We start from the raw sequence: 23,868 nt of genomic DNA, 5'->3' as shown, positions 1-23,868 counted from the left end.
TATGGGGACCCACGAGCCTCCCCTTTACAGACGTATATGTCTGGGATGCAGTGTCACAAAATGGAACATTTTTTGAAACGCAAAGTGATGTTGGAGACAACCCTGCACCAGTAAAAGCTCTAAAGTATGTGGTGAGGAAATATGACCCTGAATAGTTTGGATTCATAATGACAGGCAGTGATGGGTGAGGGTAAGATGAATATTTATGTGGGTCATTACACCTGACGGTGGCATAACACATATTTATAGCCAAGTTTGTCATTTATTTGGGAAAGTGGTCCTCAGAATTATTTTAACATTCAGACGTGGGCCTCAAGTTACAGAAGGCTGAGAACCCCTGGTTTATATGGTAGAATTTTTATTTTCTCACAAAGATGAGAAAGAATTCAAATTTCAGTTGGACTGAGTTTAGATACTGTAAATGAAAAAGGAAGTTACAATTAACATACAACATACAATACAGTTTTATGTGTAAAGAAAACACACACAGTCAGATAAACTCACGTGACTTCCTGTAAATGGAGAGGGGAGGAGCAACACTCAGCAGAACATGAACAGGAAGAGAAGCCTGACTCTTAAAGTGTTCAGTAACTCCATTTTGAGTGAACAGAGCAGAATGATGAAGACGGAAGACTGAAGCAGGGTGAGTGTTAATGCACATTTTATTATTTCACTGTCAAAGTGTCTGAGTCAGTTTTCTCCCTGTGGACTGTAGAGGAGAGAAATGTTAGAATGAACTCAACAGTTTGATTCTTCTGTGAACACAAAGTCATGACTGGCTGAATAATCCTCATTAAACCTGCTGTAACCCAAGAAAACAAGCAGATATTTAAAGAGCATTGACCAGGTGAATGCTGGATGGTTTTATTATACTGTATACTGTGTGTGTGCGTGTGTGTGTGTGTGTGTGTGTGTGTGTTACTTCCTGTTCTCTCAGTCTTGCCTGTGACTCTTGCACAAACTTGTTTCCGTTAAATGTTCGGAGCTCACAGTCAGTGTTCCTCTTTCACCTCTCAGACTGACTTCAGATCAGAAGATGAGTGATGGTGTGGAGGAAGAGGAGGACAGAGCAGAGTCTCTAGTCTCTGGCTGTCTGTCTATGAAGAGTGACTGGTCCAAAGATCAACCTGTGGACTTCAGTAATGAACCTGGACCCTCAGAGTCAAAGTAAGAGACTGTTTTTACTATAAGATGACCTGGTGGAAAATAATGCATTGAGGATGAAGACAAAATGTTCTGCTAAAAGATTTATATTCCTCAAAATGCAGCTTCATGTTGTACTGATTGAGCAAGAAGATGTGTCATCTCTGGCTACCATCTATGTTTGGATTATGAAAAAGAGTTGCAACTCAGTTGCAGTTTTTGTATTATGCAACAGACAATAGTTTTTTCTTTCAGATGTTGAAAAGAATCTTAGTCATATAAGTCTGAAAACAAAAAATAGAAATATTACAGAAAAATCACATTAGTTTTTAACCAAATTGATTTAAACATGAAAATGAGATCTTTGACATTTGACCAAAACTCATTTTAATTCAACCTGTTCAAGCCAAAAGAGATTCTCATAAACACACCGTGTTAAAAAGCTGATCTGTGTGAGTAACACACACACGCCCTCATAGATAAACTCAAAGGTCAAAGGTTTCCTGTAAATGAATAACAGAGCAGAAGGATGGAGACTGTAGACTGAGGCAGGGTGGTAGCGGGGCAGCTAAACTGAAATATTTGTAACAATTGTGCATTTTGCTATAGAAGAAGCACATTTGGCACAGATGTAGGTTTATATGTTATGAAAATATATAGATATCAGGGCACTGCGAATCTGGCCCCTAGCGGTCAAATTGACAGAGATATCGCTGGACAAAGGTCTGGGTCACCAGTAACTTCTAATCACAGTTAAAGTGATACTGAACTTTGGTAGAACTTTGGGTTGTATTGCTAACTAGCTGTGATATATGACCAACTAAAGAAGAAAATCATCATCAACTGCTCCTGTGAGCAGATTACGGTTTGTTGTGCTTTTTTTTCTCTCTCTCTATTTACTCCCTTGTTAGCGAAACAGGTCGCTAAGGTTGCTTTCACTCATAACCCATTCTGTTTGGGTAAAACAAACTCAGGTCTGTTTACCCGGTTAGTACAGTTTGTTTGGGCTGATGTGAAAGCTCATTCAAACTCTGGTGAAAACCAAACAACCGAACTCTGGTCCACCTTAAAAGTTTGATCTCGGTCTGCTTCCAAGCGAACTCTGGTGCGGTTTGTTTCTGGTGTGAAAGCAAGCAAACCAACTACCGGCAGAGATGTGATTTTAGCATAATTTCAAAAGCTAAACTACTAATAAATCCATCTGCTGATGGTGAAATATATGCAGGAAGTGATCTTATTGATCTGTATTTAAGGTCATGTATAAAAGCACGGCAGCTGTTAAAACTGCTGTGCTTGTATCTGACTCTGTGTACTTTGTCAGTTCATGAACTCCATTAAAAAGTGTGTAACAGTGATCCCACAGTAATATGCCTCATGCACGTGTCAGTGTGCTCCCTGACGTTTGCACTATGCATTCGCACCAATCATCTGAAAGCGTGCAAAGGGGCTTTAGTACAGTCCTGTCTCTACTATTATTCATCATAACATGTGGCCGATTTGCAGTCTAATAATACTAATAATGATTATTAGTAGTATTTATTAATCAAAGGACACAAATATACACATCAGAAGCATTAAAGTGCTGCATAAACTTCTGTCAGTGACAGAATTTGATTTCCCCACATGGGACCTGATGATGCAGGATGACAATCAGAGAGTTACCTGTCAGTCTCTATAACTTCCTGTTTACTCCTCTGGTTGGTTTGTAAAAATGAATAAGGAGTTCTGTAGGGGTCTGTGAGTTGAATTTGATAATACAAATGGAATCAACTGTAAAATGTGGAATATCGTGGAATTTGCCAAAAAGTGGATACAATTAACAAAAATCAGGGTTTTCCCTGCCATTATAAGTGTTTTTTTCACAGCGTCTGAGCCAACTGAACGGAAAACAAACTATGCTACTATGTTTTGGTATCCTTTACACGCTGCTTCTGTCCTCTGCTCTCTGTGTTGGTGTTTCATCGAGAGCAAGGCTCAGCTCCTCCTCCACACACGGACACACTAGTGGCTTTTCAGCGCGAGACCTACGAAGAACATGAAGACTCTGACATGTTCCCTTGGTACCAGTCCATCTATCTCCTCAGTCACAAACAGCTTGCTGGCAGGACCTCGCAAATATATTGTGCTGGTTAAACGTTCAGGGAACCACCCTATGTTTACCCTGACAATGCTACATTATTTTTCATACCGTCTGCCTGAATATACCTGGATTCACCCTCTGTCTGAAACGCTCCTTTTATCGAATACGAAAAATTTGCTTCGAATCCCGACGCTCGTCCTGGGGGCTTGGTTTAGCAATATCTAAAGATATTCCTCTACACTTCAGTAATGAACCTGGACCTTCAGACACAAAGTAAGAGACTGTTTTTACTGTAAGCTGACCTGGTGGATGATGATACATTGAGGATGAAGACAAAATGTTCTGCTAAAAGATTTATATTCCTGATGCAGAACTATTAGTCCAGATACTGTTTCAAACTAAGATGGATCTTAGTCTGGGTTTTATAGCCACAAACTACTGATTGTATTTCTGTAACAAAACACTTGAGAACTCCATTTCACAATTTACACTTCAAGAAAATATTAATATTTTTGCCCAAATGTTGAAATCACTGTAAAGATTTACAACTATTCAAATTCTGAAAGAATGTGCTTCAAATGTGTAATTCATTTTCTCATATTTGTCCTCAAAATCCTGTGTTGGTTTGATTTCTCCTAAAAATCAGCTGTTATGACAGCTTTTTTGAAGTGGGGTTGTATATACACTCACCGGCCACTTTATTAGGTACAAGGTGTACCTAATAAAGTGTCCGGTGCTAGTACCGGTGGTCTTCTGCTGCTGTAGCCCATCTGCTTGAAGGTTGGACGTGTTGTGCGTTCAGAGATGGTATTCTGCATACCTTGGTTGTAACGAGTGGTTATTTGAGTTACTGTTGCCTTTCTATCATCTCCAACCACTCTGCCCATTCTCCTCTGACCTCTGACATCAACGAGGCATTTCCGTCCACACAACTGCCACTCACTGGATATTTTTTCTCTTTTTCGGACCTTTCTCTGTTAACCCTAGAGATGGTTGTGCGTGAAAATCCCAGTAGATCAGCAGTTTTTGAAATACTCAGACCAGCCCATCTGGCACCAACAACCATGCCACGTTCAAAGTCACTTAAATCCCCTTTCTTTCCCATTCTGATGCTCGGTTTGAACTTCAGCAAGTCGTCTTCACCTCGTCTAGATGCCTAAATGCATTGAGTTACTGCCATGTGATTGGCTGATTAGCTATTTGTGTTAACAAGCAATTGAACAGGTGTGCCTAATAAAGTGGCCGGTGAGTGTATAGTCCTGTGTTCTGGGACCTAAAATTACTGCTTTTGTGAATGGAGTCTGGTGGCTTTGAAGAGAGCGATATAATGGCCTCAGTTCCCCGTCAGAAAAAGCTGTCTGATGGCGAGGTAAAGCAGCTGTGGAGGGGAGCTTTACCTCGCCATCAGACAGCCCTGTCTGATGCGGGACTGAAACCGTTTTATCACTCTATTAAAAGCCACCAGACTCCATTCACAAAAACAGTGATTTTACCTCTCAGAACACAGGAGTTGCTGGTCTACCGCTGCATCCATCGGTTAGTTTGTTTGTGTTATTGTGTGACTGCTTCTCCTTACTGGGAGCACGCCGACCGCCACCTAAGTTACTGTGTGTAATTTTAATACACTGACTATAAGGATGTATATAATTCAATCAGGAGAGACTCCATATCGAATGAACAATCATTTATTACATGGTGCATGATAAGTTGAATAGTGCAAAGTCTTTGGTGATTAGACTCCATCGTGACGTAGTATATCAGAGGAGGTAGTGATGCTGTGTCATGCCCAAAACTGCATTTGATTATCATAAAGTGGGCATTTCTGTAAAGGGGAGACTCGTGGGTACCCATAGAACCCATTTTCATTCACATATCTTCAGGTCAGAGCGTTCTTCCCGACAAGCTAGCATGACATGGTTGATAACAATGGATTCTTTAGGTTTTTTCTAGTTTCATATGTTACCAGTATCTTGAAAACTGAGCCTGCTACAGCCTCTGAAATACAGAATAGTGGCCGTCAGATTGTTAAGAAGTTAATAAGACAGCCAGATAGGAAATTCAGCTAATTAGTGTTTATGAAAGAACTTTAACTGTTCCCTGTGACCATCTGAGCTTTGAGACAGTGTCGGCCAATCAACAAATCATTTTAGTTATAAAGACATGTCTTCACAGGAAGAGGAGTGATGTTTCTGTGGAGGAGCTGCTGTCCTGCTGCGCTTTGTGTCAGGATGTCCTCAAGGATCCAGTCTCTATCAGCTGTACCAGCTGTGGACACAGTTTCTGCAGACAGTGCAGCACCTCATACTGGGACCAGTCTGCTTCATCAGGAGACTCCTCCTGTCCCCAGTGTGGACAAAGATCCAGAACAAGAGCTGGACTGCAGACAGCCAGTCAGACCAGCTCTGTACAAAGTAAGTATCTGTCTGATGACGTCTCCATGTCTGAAAACACTATTTGTTGTTTTAATACACTGACGTGTGTTGTGTCATACAGCCCGACCATTAATCATTATAAATATCATTACATTTTATTTCTACCTGAAATTTAACTGCATGTTTTTTTCCGCTCCAGCATTCATATGTGCTCTGAATCACCTGTCCTGTGCTCTCCTTTGAGAGAAAATCTGAACCCTTTGGTTCCATGATAGCACCCTTTGTCTTGGCATTAACCCAGGGGTCAGCAACCTTAACTATCAAAAGAGCCATTTTTGGTGCAAAAAAAAAATAAAATCTCTCTGGAGCTGCAAAACCTGGCCAAGCAGCTTCACCTATACAGACATCTCTACAACTGTTCATTGAGAGAACACAGGGACAGTCACATGTCATTAAATATTTGGGAAGAAATAGGCAACACACTGGGCAAAGACGCGTTTTTGCCTCATATTATGAGAGATCATTTTGTTAAAGCTAAAAAAAGGTCTCATGGAAAGAGACGACCCGAGGGGAAGCACCGAGAGACAGAAAGTCATTTTGACTTTTGAATTTTTGAAAACGGACGTTTTTTCGTTTTTGGTTTCTCAATCAAAAAACGAAAAACAAATCAAACACGGGCGGTTTTTGGTTTTTTTTGGGAGCATGAAATAGGCTACTAGTCCTATGGTACACTCTACTGGGTGAAAACAGAACTACAACTACCAGGCTACAGCCTACCTAGAGGAGTGCAAGTGATCAGGTGGAAGTGTCAGGTGTGTTGAAAGGAGTAGCCAGATAGTGCTTCGTACCTGCCGACATAAAGAAACAGCACATAGTGAGGGTGTGAGAGAGAAAAGTGTCAATCAAGTGAGAGTTCTGTAAAACATCTGTAGAGACCCTCCTTGTAATGTATCACACACTTTTTGGATAAAAGACATTCATTTGATAATGAAAAAAACAGAACAAAAAAAGATCTATTTATGTAGCTATGTATGTATTTATTTAGCCTATTTATCTTCTACCATTATCCCGATCCTGTGCTTAAATAATGTTACACCTTTATAGAGTGACCCGGTGACCTAAAACCAAAAAAACACGTGACTTCTGACTTTGGTTCGTTCTTCAATCAAAAATGAATAATGATAAAAGGAAGTAGCAAAAAACAAAAATTGACCATTTTTTATTTGTTTTTTGTTTTTTGATTCAGAAACCAAAAACCAAAAACAAATGGTTGAAGTTGTAGTGTACTGTTTAGCTGTAAAATGAGAAAGTTTGTGACCCGGCTGCCATGTTGAGATCAGTTGAGGAAATACCAAGCACCGCCCACCAGCCGGACCAAACTTTCTCATTTTACAGCTAAACAGTACAAACAAGATGTTTGTGAAAACATTTGAGGAGAGAAATAGACATTACAGTAACAGAATATTAATTCATATTTGATCAGAGCTGCCTAGTTTCACAAGTGATTGATAGTTACATCCGTTGAATGAACAGCCAATAGGAACGCTCTCTCTCTCAAATGACCTGTGATTGGCCAAAGTTTCACGTCACGGGCTACATTTTTTTAAAGCCTGAAAACAGAGCCATGAGGAGGTGCAGAAGTCTAGTTATCTCTCGGAACACTTGAATTACAATATGCTGAAAGGTTATTATGGAATTATTGCCCACTGATGACAAAACATTCTGCCTACTGCAGGTTTAAAGGTCCAGTGTGTAGGATCTGGTGGTATCTAGCGTTGAGGTGAGGAGATTGCAACCAACTGAAGCCTCTCCCCTGTTAGGGTTAGGGTACTTTTGTAGCTTCTAACTGAATCTCTGTGGTTTGGAATTTACTTTCCCTCCTAGTACTCCTTTTTGCTTATTTTACTGTTTACTGCTTGATTCATATCAGAGCTGTGTTAACTTACTGCTGATGTAAACAAACATTTCCTGTTGTTGCTGCTTCACATAACAGTTTACCACCGGCAAACCTGTGGGATGCTTTTATTGTGAAGCAGCTATAGGAAATGCAGTGTATTTGTCAGCGAGATTTGCAGTTCTTTAGCCACGTTTCGACCGCAGGAACTTCCCCCAGAACTAAGAACCTTTTAACAGGCTCCATGTCCAGGTCCTGCGAGGACACTAGGGGATGCGCTGCTTCACTCAACTGGCTGTTCAAGCCATAGACATACATTATATACTGTATGTCACAAAAGTGTGAGGTTCTTATTTAGATACCAGCAATGAAAGGTGTTTCCACTGTTAAGAAGGACACAAAGCAACATAAACAGTTTAAAAGATTTATTTAAACTGATAAAACTATCACAATAAAACAGATAAATAAGATCAGATAAAACAGTGGCGAGAGATAAAACTACAATAAATGTCCTTAAAATGGGGGTGTTAAAGTCCAATGGCACAGCGGGTAATAGACAGTTCAAAGAAAGGGGAGTGCTTAAGTCTCAGTTTATCATTGGGGGAAGGGGGGTCCTGAGGCCGTCGGCTCCTCTGTACTGGCCCTGCAGCTCTGCTGGACCCTCGTCCGTCGTTGACGCTACGGAGAGAAAGAGAAACCTCAGTGGCCGGCGCACACAAAACAGCAGCTCACACGCACACACCAGGGTAGATGCTTGGTTCACTTTCCTTTACTTATCGTACAGTCGGCGTTGAACCAATTCTCTTCACTTCCGTCTGACTCGTCCCGCAACAGTTCTTCTGGTACCTTGTTCTGGCCACCCTTTCACTCTGTCGGCCCGTGTTCTTGCGGAAAAACGTACCGGTGAAGCTGCCTCCGTCCCACACTCCTAACTCGTGTGTTGAGCTCCACGTCCTCATCTTCCTCGTGTCTAGCCGATTCCCTCCCTTTGTCCAACCCCTGCACACCTGTCCACAATCAACTTAAAAGAAGCACAGCGTCTCTGTCTGCCAATCCGGAGCTGTCAGGGGTGTGTGAAGCAGTTTGTCGCAGCTGTTGCTCGTCAGTTCATCAACTTGATCCATAGTCCAATTACAAACAACTCAGTAAAACCTGATACGAAATATAAAAACCCATGCAATAATAAAACTGGCAAACATGTCAATAAAAAACAATATAGGAAATATATGTACACATGATATAACCCATAATAATAAATAAACGTACAATACTGGATCAAGTGATTGAAACAACTACATCTCACTGTGACGTATACATACACCAACGTTGACGTACGATCCAAAGGTCAATGTGGCGTCTATGTATTTATGACATGTCTATGGGGCAAGCGGTGACGTGGAATGCAGCTGATTGGTTCCTGGTTTTCTGCTTGCCGTTTCAAACAGGAAACAAGATGGAGGCCTGCTCGTAAAATTTCTGTTATTCTGCCTCAACAATCCACCAAAATCTACTTCTGAAAACATTTTAATCGAGGTATAGGCTATGCCTCTGCTGAATCTCGTTTTATTTTAGAACTAGATCGCCTAGTTTGACAGCTTGACAGTTTTGTGAGCCGACGCGTCACGCTGGACGCTTCCATGTGCATAAAGGACTGTTCCCGCCTTTTCCTAATGAAAGAACAGCGGCCAATGAGGAAACTCCGACACTCGGCCGACCAATCGTGTAACTTCATCACTCACTCAATGACAGACTTTTGCGGTTGCATGGCTGGCCCTCTGCGGTCCAGCCAAAAAGACAGAGAAAAAAAGAGACAGCTCAAGCGAGAGGGCGATCAGTAGAAGAGAGACAGAGAGACGTAGCGTGACGGTGTTGTGAATGAGAGAAAGAAATGTTATTTTCTGATTGTTAGACAGCGTTAACGTTCTAAAGCAGAAATAAAACACCCTCAAATACTCAACATGATTTACTGTGGAGAAGGACGCTCTTAGTAACGTTTATTTTTTTCCAGCATGTTTTTTTGATGAAACGGGTGGACACACTGAACTGCAGGCTGCAGAGTGTGTTTACTGCTGCGACCACCAACAACCCTCGTCACGTCATGTTGCTTTTTCATACGTCAGCGGACTAATTTGCTGAATCTTCACAGGTCTTTAGACAGTAGTGGAAACGCAGACAACAGTGGGCTGAAGGAACCTTTTAGTTCCTTAAAAGTAGTAGGACTAAAAAGTCCCAGAAAATGTTGGTGGAAACCCGGCTTTTGTTATTAAAACAGGTCTACAAAACGAGACATGAACATATTCTGCATTATTATTACTATACCCCTGCGACAACATAGTCGGGGGTATATAGTGCTCCGCGTGTCCGTCCATCCGTCCTTCCATCCGTCCGTTCGCATGTCACACTTTCGTTTCCGGAGCAGAACTCGGAAACTATTTAACTTAGGAACTTCAAATTTGGTATGATGGTTGACAGTGTGGTCTAGTTGAGCCTTTTGGGGGTCCAGGGTGCCCAAAATCTTTTTCGACTTACAGCTGCACATTGAGCATTTGACTAATTAAAATGCTTTATATATAACTTTATATTGATCACTTTCATATTGGCAATGAAAATAATAAGCAGATTGTCAAATTTTCTTTATTTTGTCTCAAAGTTTTTTCCTTCTTTCAGCAGACAGGTTTCTGCAGGAGGTTGTAGATGAACATAAGAGCAGTCTGAGGAGGAGATGTGAATGTGTGACTGAAGGAACTGATGAAACAGGAAGTGGAACCCTCCTCAACAGGATCTACACTGAGCTCTACATCACAGAGGGACAGAGTGAAGAGGTTAATACCCAACATGAGGTGATGCAGCTTGAGACAGCTTCCAAGATGAAGACCCTCCATGACACTCCAATCAAGTGCCACGACATCTTTAAAGCCTTACCTGACCAACAGGAACACATCAGAGTCGTTCTGACGAACGGTGTCGCTGGCGTTGGAAAAACCTTCTCAGTGCAGAAGTTCACTCTGGACTGGGCAGAGGGCTGGGAAAACCAAGATGTCAGTCTGGTGGTTCTGCTTTCGTTCAGGGAGCTGAACTTGATCAGAGATGAGCAGTACAGTCTTCTCATGCTGCTCCATATTTTCCATCCAACATTACAGAAGGTCACAGCAGAGAAGCTCGCTGTCTGTAAAGTTCTGTTCATCTTTGACGGCCTGGATGAAAGCAGACTTTCACTGGATTTCCACAACAAGAAGGTTGTGTCTGATGTCACCCAGAAGTCATCAGTCAACGTGCTGTTGACAAACCTCATCAAGGGGACTCTGCTTCCCTCAGCTCTCGTCTGGATAACTTCCCGACCTGCAGCAGCCAATCAGATCCCTCCTGCATGTGTTGACAGGGTAACAGAAGTACGAGGCTTCACGGACGCCCAGAAGGAGGAGTACTTCAGGAGGAGATTCAGTGATGAAGAGCTGTCCAGCAGAATCATCTCACACATCAAGACATCCAGGAGCCTCCACATCATGTGTCTAATCCCAGTCTTCTGCTGGATCACTGCTACAGTTCTGGGCCACATGTTGACTACAGACCAGAGAGGAGAGCTGCCCAAGACCCTGACTGACCTGTACTCACACTTCCTGGTGGTTCAGACAAAGAGGAAGAAGCAGAAGTATGGTGAGGGACACGAGACGAGTCCACAGGAGCTGACGGAGGCTGACAGGGAAGTTCTTCTGAAGCTGGGGAGGCTGGCGTTTGAACATCTGATGAAAGGAAACGTCATGTTCTACCAAGAAGACCTGGAGCGGTGTGGTCTGGATGTCACAGAGGCCTCGGTGTACTCAGGAGTTTGTACAGAGATCTTCAAAAGAGAGTGTGTGATCTTCCAGAAAACAGTCTACTGCTTTGTTCATCTGAGCGTTCAGGAGTTTCTGGCTGCAGTCTACAAGTTCCACTGTTCCACAAACAGCAACACAGAGGTACTGGAAGCCTTCCTGGGAGAAAATTATCTTCATTCACTCCTGAATAGAGCCATGGAGAAATCCCTTGAAAGTAAAAATGGCCACCTGGACCTGTTTGTTCGCTTCCTTCATGGCCTCTCTCTGAAGTCCAACCACAAACTCTTAGGAGGCCTGCTGGGTCAGACAGAAAACAGTCCAGAAATCATCCAGAGAATCATCAACAACCTGAAGGCGATGAACAGAGATCATATCTCTCCTGACAGAAGTATCAACATCTTCCACTGTCTGACGGAGATGAACGACCAGTCGGTACATCAGGAGATCCAAGAGTTCCTGAAGTCAGAGAACAGATCAGAGAGGAAACTCTCTGAGATCCACTGCTCAGCTCTGGCCTACATGCTGCAGATGTCAGAGGAGGTTCTGGATGAGTTGGACCTGAAGAAGTACAACACAACAGACGCGGGACGACAGAGACTGATTCCAGCTGTGAGGAACTGCAGAAAAGCTCAGTAAGTCCAGATGTGATTAACTTTATAGATCAGTGTAGATTAGTAGTTTAGTTCTTCAAATATACACACTATAAAATCATTCTTAAAATATAATATTCTTATAAGTGTTCCACGTGTTTATTACATAAATATGTCAGTTGTAATTTGTCAGAGATGTTCTTGAGCTGTTTCAAATGTTGAGTGAAAAAAATGTTTCAGTAGGTTGTGATTCTAGCTGTCAAGTTAATGAACACATTTATTTTATTTATTTCTAATATTTGTTAAATTTTTTCTTATTTATCTTTTTGGGTGATTGAGGCGACATGTGAACCTGGTAAAACAAATTTTAAAAAACAAAAGATCAGCTGGCTGATGGAGCGCTGGGTTTAACCGGTGTAATGGCAGCAACAGAACGTTTGCTGGTCCGGAGGGGAGTTGGGGCGGTCCTGGGATCAGAGCCCTGGTGCTGGGGTTTGCACTGGCTGAATTTGAGCTAACTGCTAACTGGGGGTACGTCTTCTGGAGCGGCAGTACACTCTACTCCCGGCAAAACAGCCTCCCGGCAGCGGGGAGGATGAGGCGGGGGTGCGAGTCAATTTCTCGTTTCTGCTTCTTCTAATTTAATCCAGACAGTGCAGTGTCCGTTCAGAGCATGTCTGTTCAGAACGGGCCGAATGCTTGGCTTATGGTGTTGCTGCTTGCAGCTTTCTTGAGGACCGCCCGTACAAATAACTTCACACTCGACATTGTGCTTCCAGCAATACACCCACCAAGTGTGAAGTCGACTGGATGAGCGGTTCTCAAGATATGCGAAGGACAAACAGACAAAAAGCTTTATAGTTAGATAAACAAACTATCAAAACACACACAGACCCTGGATGTATTATTCTGTAAAAGTGATTTGGTAGCACAAGTGGAGATATCAAGTCAGTGAACTGATTCAGTAACGTCAGTTGCACAACAACATCAATCTAAAGTTTTAACATTAGCATTAGCTTGGGTTGAGCCAGGGTCAAATATTTCAAACCGGTTTGATATTAAGCCAACTTCAATTTCCCTTGGGATCAATAAGGTTACTATCTATCTATCTATCTATCTATCTATCTATCTATCTATCTATCTATCTATCTATCTATCTATCCAAACACCGGACCAGACTGGTGTACCGAATTTTACCACTAGGTGTCACACCGGAGAGAGCCCATGAATGAGAGTGGAGCGACTTCAGTCCACTTGGTGGAAGTAATGCACCTCTAAGCTGGTTTGCCAACCGCCAATAAACACTAAAGAAGAAGAAGCGGCACAACATTACACGTTACCTCCTGTGTTTTTGGGCTCATCTCTTTGCCACGTCTCATCTCGCACAGGTTGTTGATGTAGGCTACTTTTTTAATTTGATTTAATTCTGTCATAATGACAAATGTCGGTTCTGCCGGTTAGCATAAAATCAAACCGGTTTAAGCTTGTACACCGGACCAGACCGGCAAAACCGAAAATCTACCCAACTCTTTCATCAGCCACCGTAAACTACTGGTTATACGAGACAAAGATTGCCGTTGTAAAACTCCTGAGTGTGTTGAATCGAGCAATGGTGCATTTTATTACTGATGAATTCAATTTGTGTTCCATAATCTTGATTTGAAGTCTTTCCTTTTATTCTGTTACTCACAGAAAGAAACTCAGGTGTTTCTCTCTCTTGTTGGTGTAGAGAAGAGTAGTAGCAGGAAATACACAGCTTCCACTAATAACAGCGGTCTGATGAATATATAACAGCAGAATGCTAGAATTCAGACTATTTAAGAGATCTTATACACATCAAAGATCAATGTTATGTTTTTAATGCTGATACACTGATAACATCTTTCTGATGACATTATGTTGAAAATAATGAAACCTTATTGGTTCGTTAATTGTGTTTGTGAGCTGAATATGTTTGATGCTCAGAAATGAGTGTAAATGACAAAACGCCATGCAGTCATCAAAATATCTAGTTATATGAATGTTTAATTATGAACAGGTCTAATATTATTACGTGATTTGTTTAATCTCTCTACTGTTTAGCAGTAGTCACTGAATTTTCCCATTTATGGACGTGAACCTGACAGCAGCAGGTAGCAGCAAAGAGAGGTCAACTTCCTCAACTGTATTATTATTACATATTCACTGAGTTTTGAAAATGCTTTTCTAATCAAGAAGGCCTCATGCTAACTTTGTGGAGACAGACCTGGGATCAGATCACACTGACAGATTGGACATTAGGGAAGCCTCAATGTAACTACATTTTCTCTCTCTCCATCTGCAAGATTAAAGAAAAACAAATATTAAAAGTCTGCAGGTTAGAGAGAGAGTGATGAGAATTATTGTTTCATGTCAAACAGTGAGATAAGATTAAATGAACCACTGATGTGAGGAGCAAATGTTAATCAAAGAAGTATATATCAAACTGTTTAGTCATCAAATGCATGAAGTAAATATAAACTGTCCTCTTTCATAATAACATATTTTGTAATTTGTGTGTCATGACAGACTTTCTAAATGTGGACTCTCGGATACTCACTGTGAAGTTGTGGCCTCAGCTCTGAAGTCTAACCCCTCCCATCTGAGAGAGCTGGACCTGAGTGACAACCACAACATGCAGGATTCAGGAGTGAAGCTGCTGTCTGCTGGACTCGAGAGTCCAAACTGTAGACTGGAGACTCTGAGGTCAGTTCACTGACTGTAACTTATGTAGTTTGTACACACACTCTCTCTGCACTGGCTCTGCTCCAGATGGCTCTAGAGAGGGACATTCTTGTTTTTGCGTCGGCCACCGTAGCTCTCCAACACGCTTGGCACACAGGAGAGGCTTCAGTTGGTTGCAATCTCCTCACCTCATTGCTAGATACCGCCAGATCCTACACACTGGACCTTTAACCACAGACCTTATTTCAGGCATCTAACTAAAAACATATTCAAAAAACCCACTGACTTCCAGACGAGGGAACAGGAAGTGCTAAAATGCTGACTCATTTCTGGGTTTTAGGACTCATTTCTGTAGCACTCTATTTGAACATGTCTAAAGGTGCAGCACTCTTCAACAAACACGTATTGCACCAACTTAAAGGCAAGTAAGTGATGATTATGAATGACACCATGAAATTAGAGGTTTCTCTGGTTCTGAGTTATTTCCCGCATTCTTTTTGACAGCAGATCTAACTGTGCTCTGTTTTCATGTCAGCATTGTCTAATTATTTGAATCCAGACATTTAGATTGCAACAACAACCAAATAAATATTCTGCATCAGACACCTCTTTGCAGGTTCATATTCTTTTCAAGTTTATCTGAATACAATACTCACATGTTCATATGTACATTCAAAGAGTTATTGATGTATGTCATCATTCCTTCTGTCTGTGAAGCAATCCCCGTATAACCTGAGTGTTATCAGATGAGGACAAAATCCACAGTCTTGTTCTGTGTAAAATGACCTGGAAAGTTGATCTTAAACTAATCGGAGGCTTCAGCAGTCTGAGTTAGATGAATTAGGGCAGGGTGACTTTGAGAAAATCAAATATCACAATATTGTTTACCAAATACTTCGATATTGATATTGTAGGATTGACCATTGGTGCTTTCTCAAAATATTTATGCAATGAGACTTTTGATAAATAATCATCAGTATGGTGGATCTCAAGACAAAGTGTAAATGACAAATAATAGAACAGCTAGAACAGTCTGGTAAGTTCAGAAAATTACATCACTTTACTGTAATTTAGCCTTTAAAGCCAGGAAAAGTACCAAAATTTGGTACTAAACAGTCTGTAACTTTGGGCAACATTGATTTTTTAATGCCAGAATGGATATATATGCTCCATTTGAGTCTATGTGGAGGTAGAAGGAAGTTACCGCTTTTATTGTTGTAATCTGAGTGACGTGACGTCATATCCGTTCCAACCAAAACAAACCAGCTGGCCACCGCGAGCTGAAACGAGAAAGTATTAAACGTTGGAGGGTCAGCGTGGATTCGACCTGCACCCTCCCATTTTAAATCCAAAGTGGTAAACACTACACATCCAGTAAAGTATGGAAACACTTTGGGTTTCAAACATTGCAGGGAAAGCAGAGCTAGACATCATGGATAAAGCTGCATGCTAACTCTGTCACGGACAGGAAACGTTATCGTATTGCGGTAACATGCGGTCGAGCCGGCCGTCTCTCATCTCCGTGGTCAAATGGGCCGACGATACAACTGTAGAGCACCCATATACTGACATTTATGTTAAATGCATTCAAACGGCCCCGATGGAGCTGACCATGGATGTATAAAGAGAACGGAACTGACGGGAGAGCTAGAGACCACCTTGGAGAAGTTAGAGGAAGTATACACGTGTGACTACGTCCGGTTTATTAAATGAATTACATTATTAAACATTGAATGATTTCAAGCAGGAACGTTGTCTTCTAAACTTACATCATTTATTCTTTATTCAGATTGATGGACTGCAGGTTGTCAGAGATCAGCTGTGCTTCTCTGGTCTCAGCTCTGAAGTCCAACCCCTCCCATCTGAGACACCTGAATCTGGATGACAACGAGCTGCAGGATTCAGGAGGGAAGCTCTTGAGTGGTTTTCTGGAGAGTCCACACTGTAGACTGGAGACTCTGAGGTAAGATAAGATAAGATATACTTTTATTGTCCCCGTGGGGAAATTTTTCCTGGACTCCGTCCAACTGCAGTTACAAGCACTAAATTAAAACAGCATCAACAACAATAATAAACAATTCCACATCAGACAGGGAAACAGTTTCACAGAAACAGATGTTTCAACACATACAAAGTCCATGTACATAATGGCACATACTATCACACACACTATCACACACACCATGGCAGGTATTGCACCGGTAGTGCACTGCACCATCTACCGTGTTGCCCATATTGCACAGAAAATAGTCCAATATTACACATATGCAACATATTGCACTGTCCCTATTTAACATATTGCACTGTCATTATGATAGCCTGATGTTACAAGTTGTTGAGGAGTTTAATAGACATCGGCAGGAATGAATGTTTGTAACGGTTCAATCTGCACCGTGGGATCCTCTATATCTCCTGCCAGAAGGTAAAAGTTGGTACTCCTGGTGTAAGATGTGAGTTGGGTCTGACACAATTTTCTGTGCCTGTCTGATGACAGACTGCTCATAAAGCATCTGGAGGGTAGGGTGGTTTTTGAACCCCATAATCTTCATGGCAGTCTGCACCAGGCGAGAAATCTGTGACCTCAACTGCACAGTCAGGTTACCGTACCAGACCGTGATGCCATATCTTACAATACTTTCCAAGACAGCCCGGTAGAAAAGCAACATGATCTTCTGCTACACTCCATAGAACCTGAGTCTGCGTAAGAAGTACATCCGCTGTTGAAGTTTGGAGCAGAGGTTTCCAACATGTAGCTTCCAGCTGAGAGTGTTGTCGATGTGGACCCCTAAATACCTGTATGAACAGACCTGTGTGATAGGTGTATTTTTAATAACCACAGGCCTGAGGTCACCCACCATCTTTGGGTCAAACACCATCTCCTCTGTCTTCCTCACATTCAACTCAAGATGGTTGTTGTCACACCACTGCACAAATTCCTCTATTTCAGAGAAATCGTCCAGTGGGCTGCTATCCCTGTGTAGCAGGCTGAGTATGGCTGTGTCATCAGAGAACTTAATAATAAAGTTCTCAGGATGGGATCGCTTATAGTCATTTGTGTATAATGTAAAGAGGACTGGGGAGCTAACACAACCCTGAGGGGCACCAGTGCTGATGGACCTGGGTGGGTCAGAGAGGGCGCTGTTGACCCTGACCTGCTGCGTTCAGTCTGTCAGAAAGGAGAGGTACCATTTTAAGGTGAAAGGATTTACACTCATCTCCCTCATCTTTCCCATGAGCAAGTGCGGCTGCACGGTGTTGAAGGCGGACCTAAAGTCAACAAACAACACACGTGCATAAGCTTTTGGATCCTCAAGATGTTTACTTACCAAATGAGTGATACATTTAATAGCATCATCTGTGCTGCGGCCTCGCTTATAGGCAAACTGAAAAGGATCTAAATGCACCTCCACCTCCTTCCTGAGCAGTGTCACCATAATCCTCTCAAAACACTTCATGACAATGGATGTCATAGCCACCGGCCTGAAGTCATTGCTGACCTTTGGGCACGTTTTTTTAGGGACCGGTGTGATTATTGATTTCTTCCAGAGGGAGGGGATGGTGTGAGAGTCCACAGATTTTTGGAAGATGGGGCACCATGCTGTTGTTAGCTCCTCTGCACATGTTTTAAGAAGAAAAGCAGATATCCCATCTGGCCCTGTGGCCTTCTTAGTACAGAGTTGTTTAAAAAGTGATTTTATCTTATGAGGTTCCATCACCAACCTGGCGTCCTGCTCAGAGACAGAGATTGAGTCAGAAACATCTCTACATTCAGAAGAAAAGTCCCTTGTTTCAAATCTCAGGTAAAAGTCATTTAGCTCCCTTGCTTTTTGCAGATCGTTGGGGGTGCTGAGATTTTTATGAGATGGAGCCATATTGGTGATTTTCTTCATAGTATCCCACAGTTTACTTGGGTTATTAGCCACCATTCTTTACTTCTGTACTGAGATTAATATGATGTGAAAGTTGTGGTGACACTAAACTGCAGACATAAGGCTGATATTATACTGATCCACACTGAGGGCCCTATCTTACACCCAGCGCAAAGTGACGCAAAGCACAGTTTCAGACCGACGAAGTTGTCATTTTCATGCCCAGCGTCCACGTTGTGTAAGTAGCAAGTGTACTTTTTGCTGATTTGTTTTGTTGCCTGATTTTCTTCCCTTTCCCCCAAAATCCATCCTGACATATTTGACATATTTTGAAACTTTGAGATCTTGAGTTGAATCTTGAATCAGTTTCTGTGGGTTTTTATTTGTGTTTGGCTGCACAACATGAGTTAGTATAGATGGATCCACTGGTGGAGCTGTCAGAGTTTAAGAGGTGAAGTCACTGCGTCTTTATTGAAGTAGCAGCACGTTGTCATTCATATTAATGAGAGCTCTGTTTCACTTTTTGTATTTTACAGTTTTTAACCTGCATCCAGCGCCACACGCTGCCCCTCTTATCCACACACGTTCACACACACACATAGGGCGGCCACATCCAGAGAATACACACACACTCAATATTATTATATTCACACACTTATATTTATATTCCATATTGTATATAGACCCCTCTCATTGTAAATAATGCCATTGTCCCTACAATTTTTATCACATTTTAAAATTATTTGTGTAGTTGATGTTGTTTTGCACAATCTTGTGAGCACTGCCACTTTGCATTTCACTGCACATCCTGTATGAGTATGTGGCAAATCAAAATCTTGAATCTTGAATCTTGAATCCTGTTGGCTTCAGGTGTTTGGAGTTTACATTTTCTAAACTTCTACGTTCTAAACCTTCTTCAGCTCTGAACACATTATTAAACATTGAATGATTTCAAGCAGGAACGTTGTCTTCTAAACTTACACCATTTATTCTTTATTCAGCTTGTGGGGCTGCAGGTTGTCAGAGATCAGCTGTGCTTCTCTGGTCTCAGCTCTGAAGTCCAACCCCTTCCATCTGAGAAACCTGGAGCTGAGTGGAAACGAGCTGCAGGATTCAGGAGTGAAGCTCCTGTGTGGTATTCTGGAGAGTCCACACTGTGGACTGGAGATTCTGGGGTCAGTTCACTGACTCTGTTACTATTATAGATCGTATAGGTTTAATTAACAATTGAACCTAATTTATGTACAAACATAACATAACTTACTTCATGAAGTAGAAATATTTCTCTGCTTTCTGTTAATTTAAATGTGTTTTGTCAAATAATGTCTGATCATTGATATTGATCATTCTGAACACACACACACGCACACACACCAAATGCAGCTGTTTAAAGGATCACTATAGTATTGATCCTTTAATTCCAGACCTGACAGAGATCAGCAGCATGTTATTGATGTGTGTTGACATGAATAGGTGTATGAATGTTATGGTGACATTTGGATGATGTCTGTAGAAGGCTGACATTATGATGATCCACAATAACACAATGACAAAGTCACTCTACTCATTTTAGGGAAAAGCTCATTGATTAGGACATAGTACTGTTGAGCTACACATTTAAAACCTGAACACATTTGATTGGATTATAAAGTGATTTTTATCTACATCATTTATTCTTTATTCAGATTGTGGGACTGCAGGTTGTCAGAGATCAGCTGTGCTTCTCTGGTCTCAGCTCTGAAGTCCAACCCCTCCCATCTGAGAGAGCTGTATCTGAGTGGAAATGAGCTGCAGGATTCAGGAGTGAAGCTTCTGTGTGGTTTTCTGGAGAGTCCACACTGTAGACTGGAGTCTCTGAGGTCAGACACCATTCTTTACTTCTGTACTGAGATTAATATGATGTGAAAGTTGTGGTGACACTAATCTGCAGACATAAGGCTGATATTATACTGATCCACACTGAGTATCTTAATGCTAAAGTCCATTTTCTTCTTCAGTGGTTTAGTCCATTGACTGTGGCAGATTAATGTTGAGCTACATATTTAAAACCTTAATATATCACGACACCTGACTTTCATCATGTTTTTTTTTTTTTAAAGAAATGATTATTAAAAAAAATACATAAATATGAAGAAAAAGTGAATCTCTATTTCAGCTATCAGACAATAACAAATATATTCAGTATTGTTTTTTATGTAAATTGTATGAAGCTATATGATGCTCATACTGACTGAAAAGGTTAAACTGAAGATGCTTTGATTTTATGACTCCACTATTCCTAAAATATATATTGTTGATGTCTTATTTTATATATCTTTTGTTCACATTTCCCTAAAATCCTTCCAGACATATTTGACATATTTGGAAACTTTGAGATCTCAAGTTGAATCTTGAATCAGTTCCTGTGGGTTTTTATTTGTGTTTGGCTGCACAACATGAGTTAGTATAGATGGATCCACTGGTGGAGCTGTCAGAGTTTAAGAGGTGAAGTCACTACGTCTTTATTGAAGTAGCAGCACGTTGTCATTCATATTAATGAGAGCTCTGTTTCACTTTTTGTATTTTACAGTTTTTAACCTGCATCCTGTTGGCTTCAGGTGTTTGGAGTTTACATTTTCTAAACTTCTACGTTCTAAACCTTCTTCAGCTCTGAATACATTATTAAACATTGAATGATTTCAAGCAGGAACGTTGTCTTCTAAACTTACATCATTTATTCTTTATTCAGCTTGGAGGGCTGCAGGTTGTCAGAGATCAGCTGTGCTTCTCTGGCCTCAGCTCTGAAGTCCAACCCCTCCCATCTGAGAGACCTGGATCTGGATGACAACCAGCTGCAGGATTCAGATGTGAAGCTGCTGTCTGATCTTGTGAAGAGTCCAAACTGTAGACTGGAGACTCTGAGGTCAGTAGAGGGTCGGAGTCGGTCCATGCTGGTTTCAGCAGTATTGTTGTGATGTGTTTCCTCAGTTGAGCTGTGAGAGGAGAACGGTGACACAGAGAGAGAGAGAGAGAACAGTCAGCCAATCAGATCAGCCAGAAGCTTGTTGTGATCATGTGTTAGAGTTGATGTTAAGAAGATGTTGTTGTTGTTGTGTTCATGTCTCCAGGAAATGAAGCTGGATTACAGCTAACAGCATCACAACATGTATAGAGACAGTGGTCCTCATCCATCAAACTGTCGTACCATCAGATCTGATCAGAAAGTGTTTGTTCTCTCAATGATCAGTTCATCTTTGTCACAGCTCTGAGATCAGTCTGACTGAAGCCTCAAATCACTGGCTCTTATTTCATAGAACCATCGTTACATTTAGTAACCATGACGTGGTCTTTATACAGACCAGAACCTCTGCTGAAGTCCAGTAATCATTTGTAATTCAAATGTCACTGAGACCCTGTTTTCTAATACCTTTGAACCCTAACAGCAGTAAATCCATCATTAAAGTGAGCAGTGAATATCTCTCTGATTCTGCAGTAATGATGCGTTCAGGACTCTCAGCAGTTTATTTCCACTGTGTACTTCAGTGAAATCTACAGACTTGATGCCCAAAGTCTCTGCAGGTCTGTGAGTGCTGAGCTCAGTGTGTTCACTCCAATACGTTAACATGAGAGCTGAAAGGAAGCCGGCTACGCTACACAGACTGAAGTCCCTGCTGCTCTTTATACTGGATGATTTATTTCTATTTTGATTTTACCTTTATTTAACCAGATAAGTCAACTGAGAACCAATTCTCATTTACAATGACGACCTGGTTCAAGAGGCAGCAACAGAAGGCTGATACAAGATATTAGATCATAGAACATAAGTACGATAAGTGCAATAAATCATTAGACAAAATTAAAACATCACAATATATACAGTATATACAACAATAGAAATATATATATATATATATATATATATATAGTATATATATATGTGCTGTGTTCCAGAGAGGCAAATTCAGAAGCAGGTGCAGTGATCAGAAACTATCTCTTGTAATGAGTTATTAAAGGAGGGTAACGGGATGAGGGTGTGGAGTTTTAGTGTCTTTTGTAACTTGTTCCAGTCACTAGGAGCAGCAAACTGGAATGAGTGACGACCAAAGGAGGTGCAGACTTTAGGAACGACCATACTGATGAATTTGCTAGAGCATAAATTGCAGTTACTGTTGGTGATATTGAGTAGTGAGTGGAGATATGGAGGTTGGTTCTGCCAATGATAGTTTTATAAATGAACTGTGTGCTGCATCACTGACTGACAGCTGATGAAGGGAGTCTCTGTAAACACTGATTCATGACTTCTGTTCTCTTCTTCTCTCATCAGCTGGAAGGAGTGATCTCTGTCAGAGTCTGAGTGATCAGAAAAGTGGATGTGTTGAGAGGATCAGCCGTGTCCTGATGATCCACAGAGGTTCACCACCTGGACCTGGATCTTATTAACTCTTTTTTTTATTCATTCATATATTCTGAACCCAAAATGCCTCTGCAGAATAGTTCAGTTTATGACAACATAACTGTAGATTAACACATTTAAATAGATCTTTCTGCTTTGCTTTGTGTTGCAGCTCCACTCTGTGGAACGATGGAGTTTTGCTGTTTATTTACACATATTTCTAAATAACAGTGGAAGTTAATAAAGTTACCCTATTAAAACCAAGCCCTCAGGAAGAGCGCCCTCCACACCTTCGTGGGATGGTGCAGAGGGTACAGAGCCGCTTCAACCAGCGGGTCTAGCATAATGAAAGTGCAATGGAGGTGCCTGCTATTTAAAGAGCGGGTCCATTATTATTATTTCTATTTTTTCTAGGTGTGTGTGTTCCTTATATATTGAAATCCGAACTTTCAAATTTTGGTCGAAGTAATTCCACAGTAAAAAGGTTTTGTTTTATTTTCTACACACAGATAACCATACTTAAACTATTTTTAGACTAACACTGCCCTGCACACCGTGTCATAAACTGCCTTACATTTTAAACTGTACAGAAAATAGTGAAAGTAACTGGCTGTCATTAAACCAACGCTACAATGCTGTGTCCTCCCTACACATGAAATCATACCTGATGTTCTCCTGGCACTGCTGTCAGTCCTTTAAGGACCTGACGTCTCTTCTCCGCTGCTCTTTCGTAGCCCAACCACAAAGTAGAATACAGGTTTTCCTCCGTTAGATTTTTGTCGACAAAATGAAATGAGCACACATACGGGGTTTAGGGTGGTCTCTTCAAGTTTAGGTTTCTCAGCCACAGTCTTCTGGATTCCCCGTCTGAAGGTAGGCGATGGAAACTGTACCGTTGGTCACAAAAACAATCCCTTTTTGTTTTGGGTGCATGTTCAACACACTGTTGTTGAAGCCACAAATTTAGCTTTGTCTGATTGTTAGTACAGCCGCGAACAGCTAAACAAGTACCAGAGCTCTGCAAAGACAT

At 41.3% G+C, this 23,868-nt stretch overlaps 1 protein-coding gene across 1 annotated transcript; it reads left to right on the top strand.

Moving 5' to 3' along the window:
* The first annotated feature begins 742 nt into the window (after positions 1-742).
* On the top strand, positions 743-23,159 carry LOC119503527 (NACHT, LRR and PYD domains-containing protein 14-like). The gene is made up of 10 exons (XM_037795368.1): positions 743-1,159; positions 3,112-3,203; positions 5,396-5,594; positions 10,174-11,936; positions 14,442-14,618; positions 16,387-16,560; positions 19,483-19,641; positions 20,152-20,325; positions 21,195-21,368; positions 22,770-23,159. The coding sequence occupies exons 1-10, from the start codon at positions 1,037-1,039 to the stop codon at positions 22,780-22,782; spliced, it is 3,048 nt and encodes a 1,015-aa protein (XP_037651296.1). The 5' UTR covers positions 743-1,036; the 3' UTR covers positions 22,783-23,159.
* The last annotated feature ends 709 nt before the right edge of the window (positions 23,160-23,868 follow it).

This window comes from Sebastes umbrosus, chromosome 15 (assembly GCF_015220745.1).
Source record: "Sebastes umbrosus isolate fSebUmb1 chromosome 15, fSebUmb1.pri, whole genome shotgun sequence".
Taxonomy (NCBI): Eukaryota; Metazoa; Chordata; class Actinopteri; order Perciformes; family Sebastidae; genus Sebastes; species Sebastes umbrosus.
The sequence above is the reverse complement of the archived record's forward strand: the minus strand, read 5'-3'. Positions and strand labels throughout refer to the sequence as shown.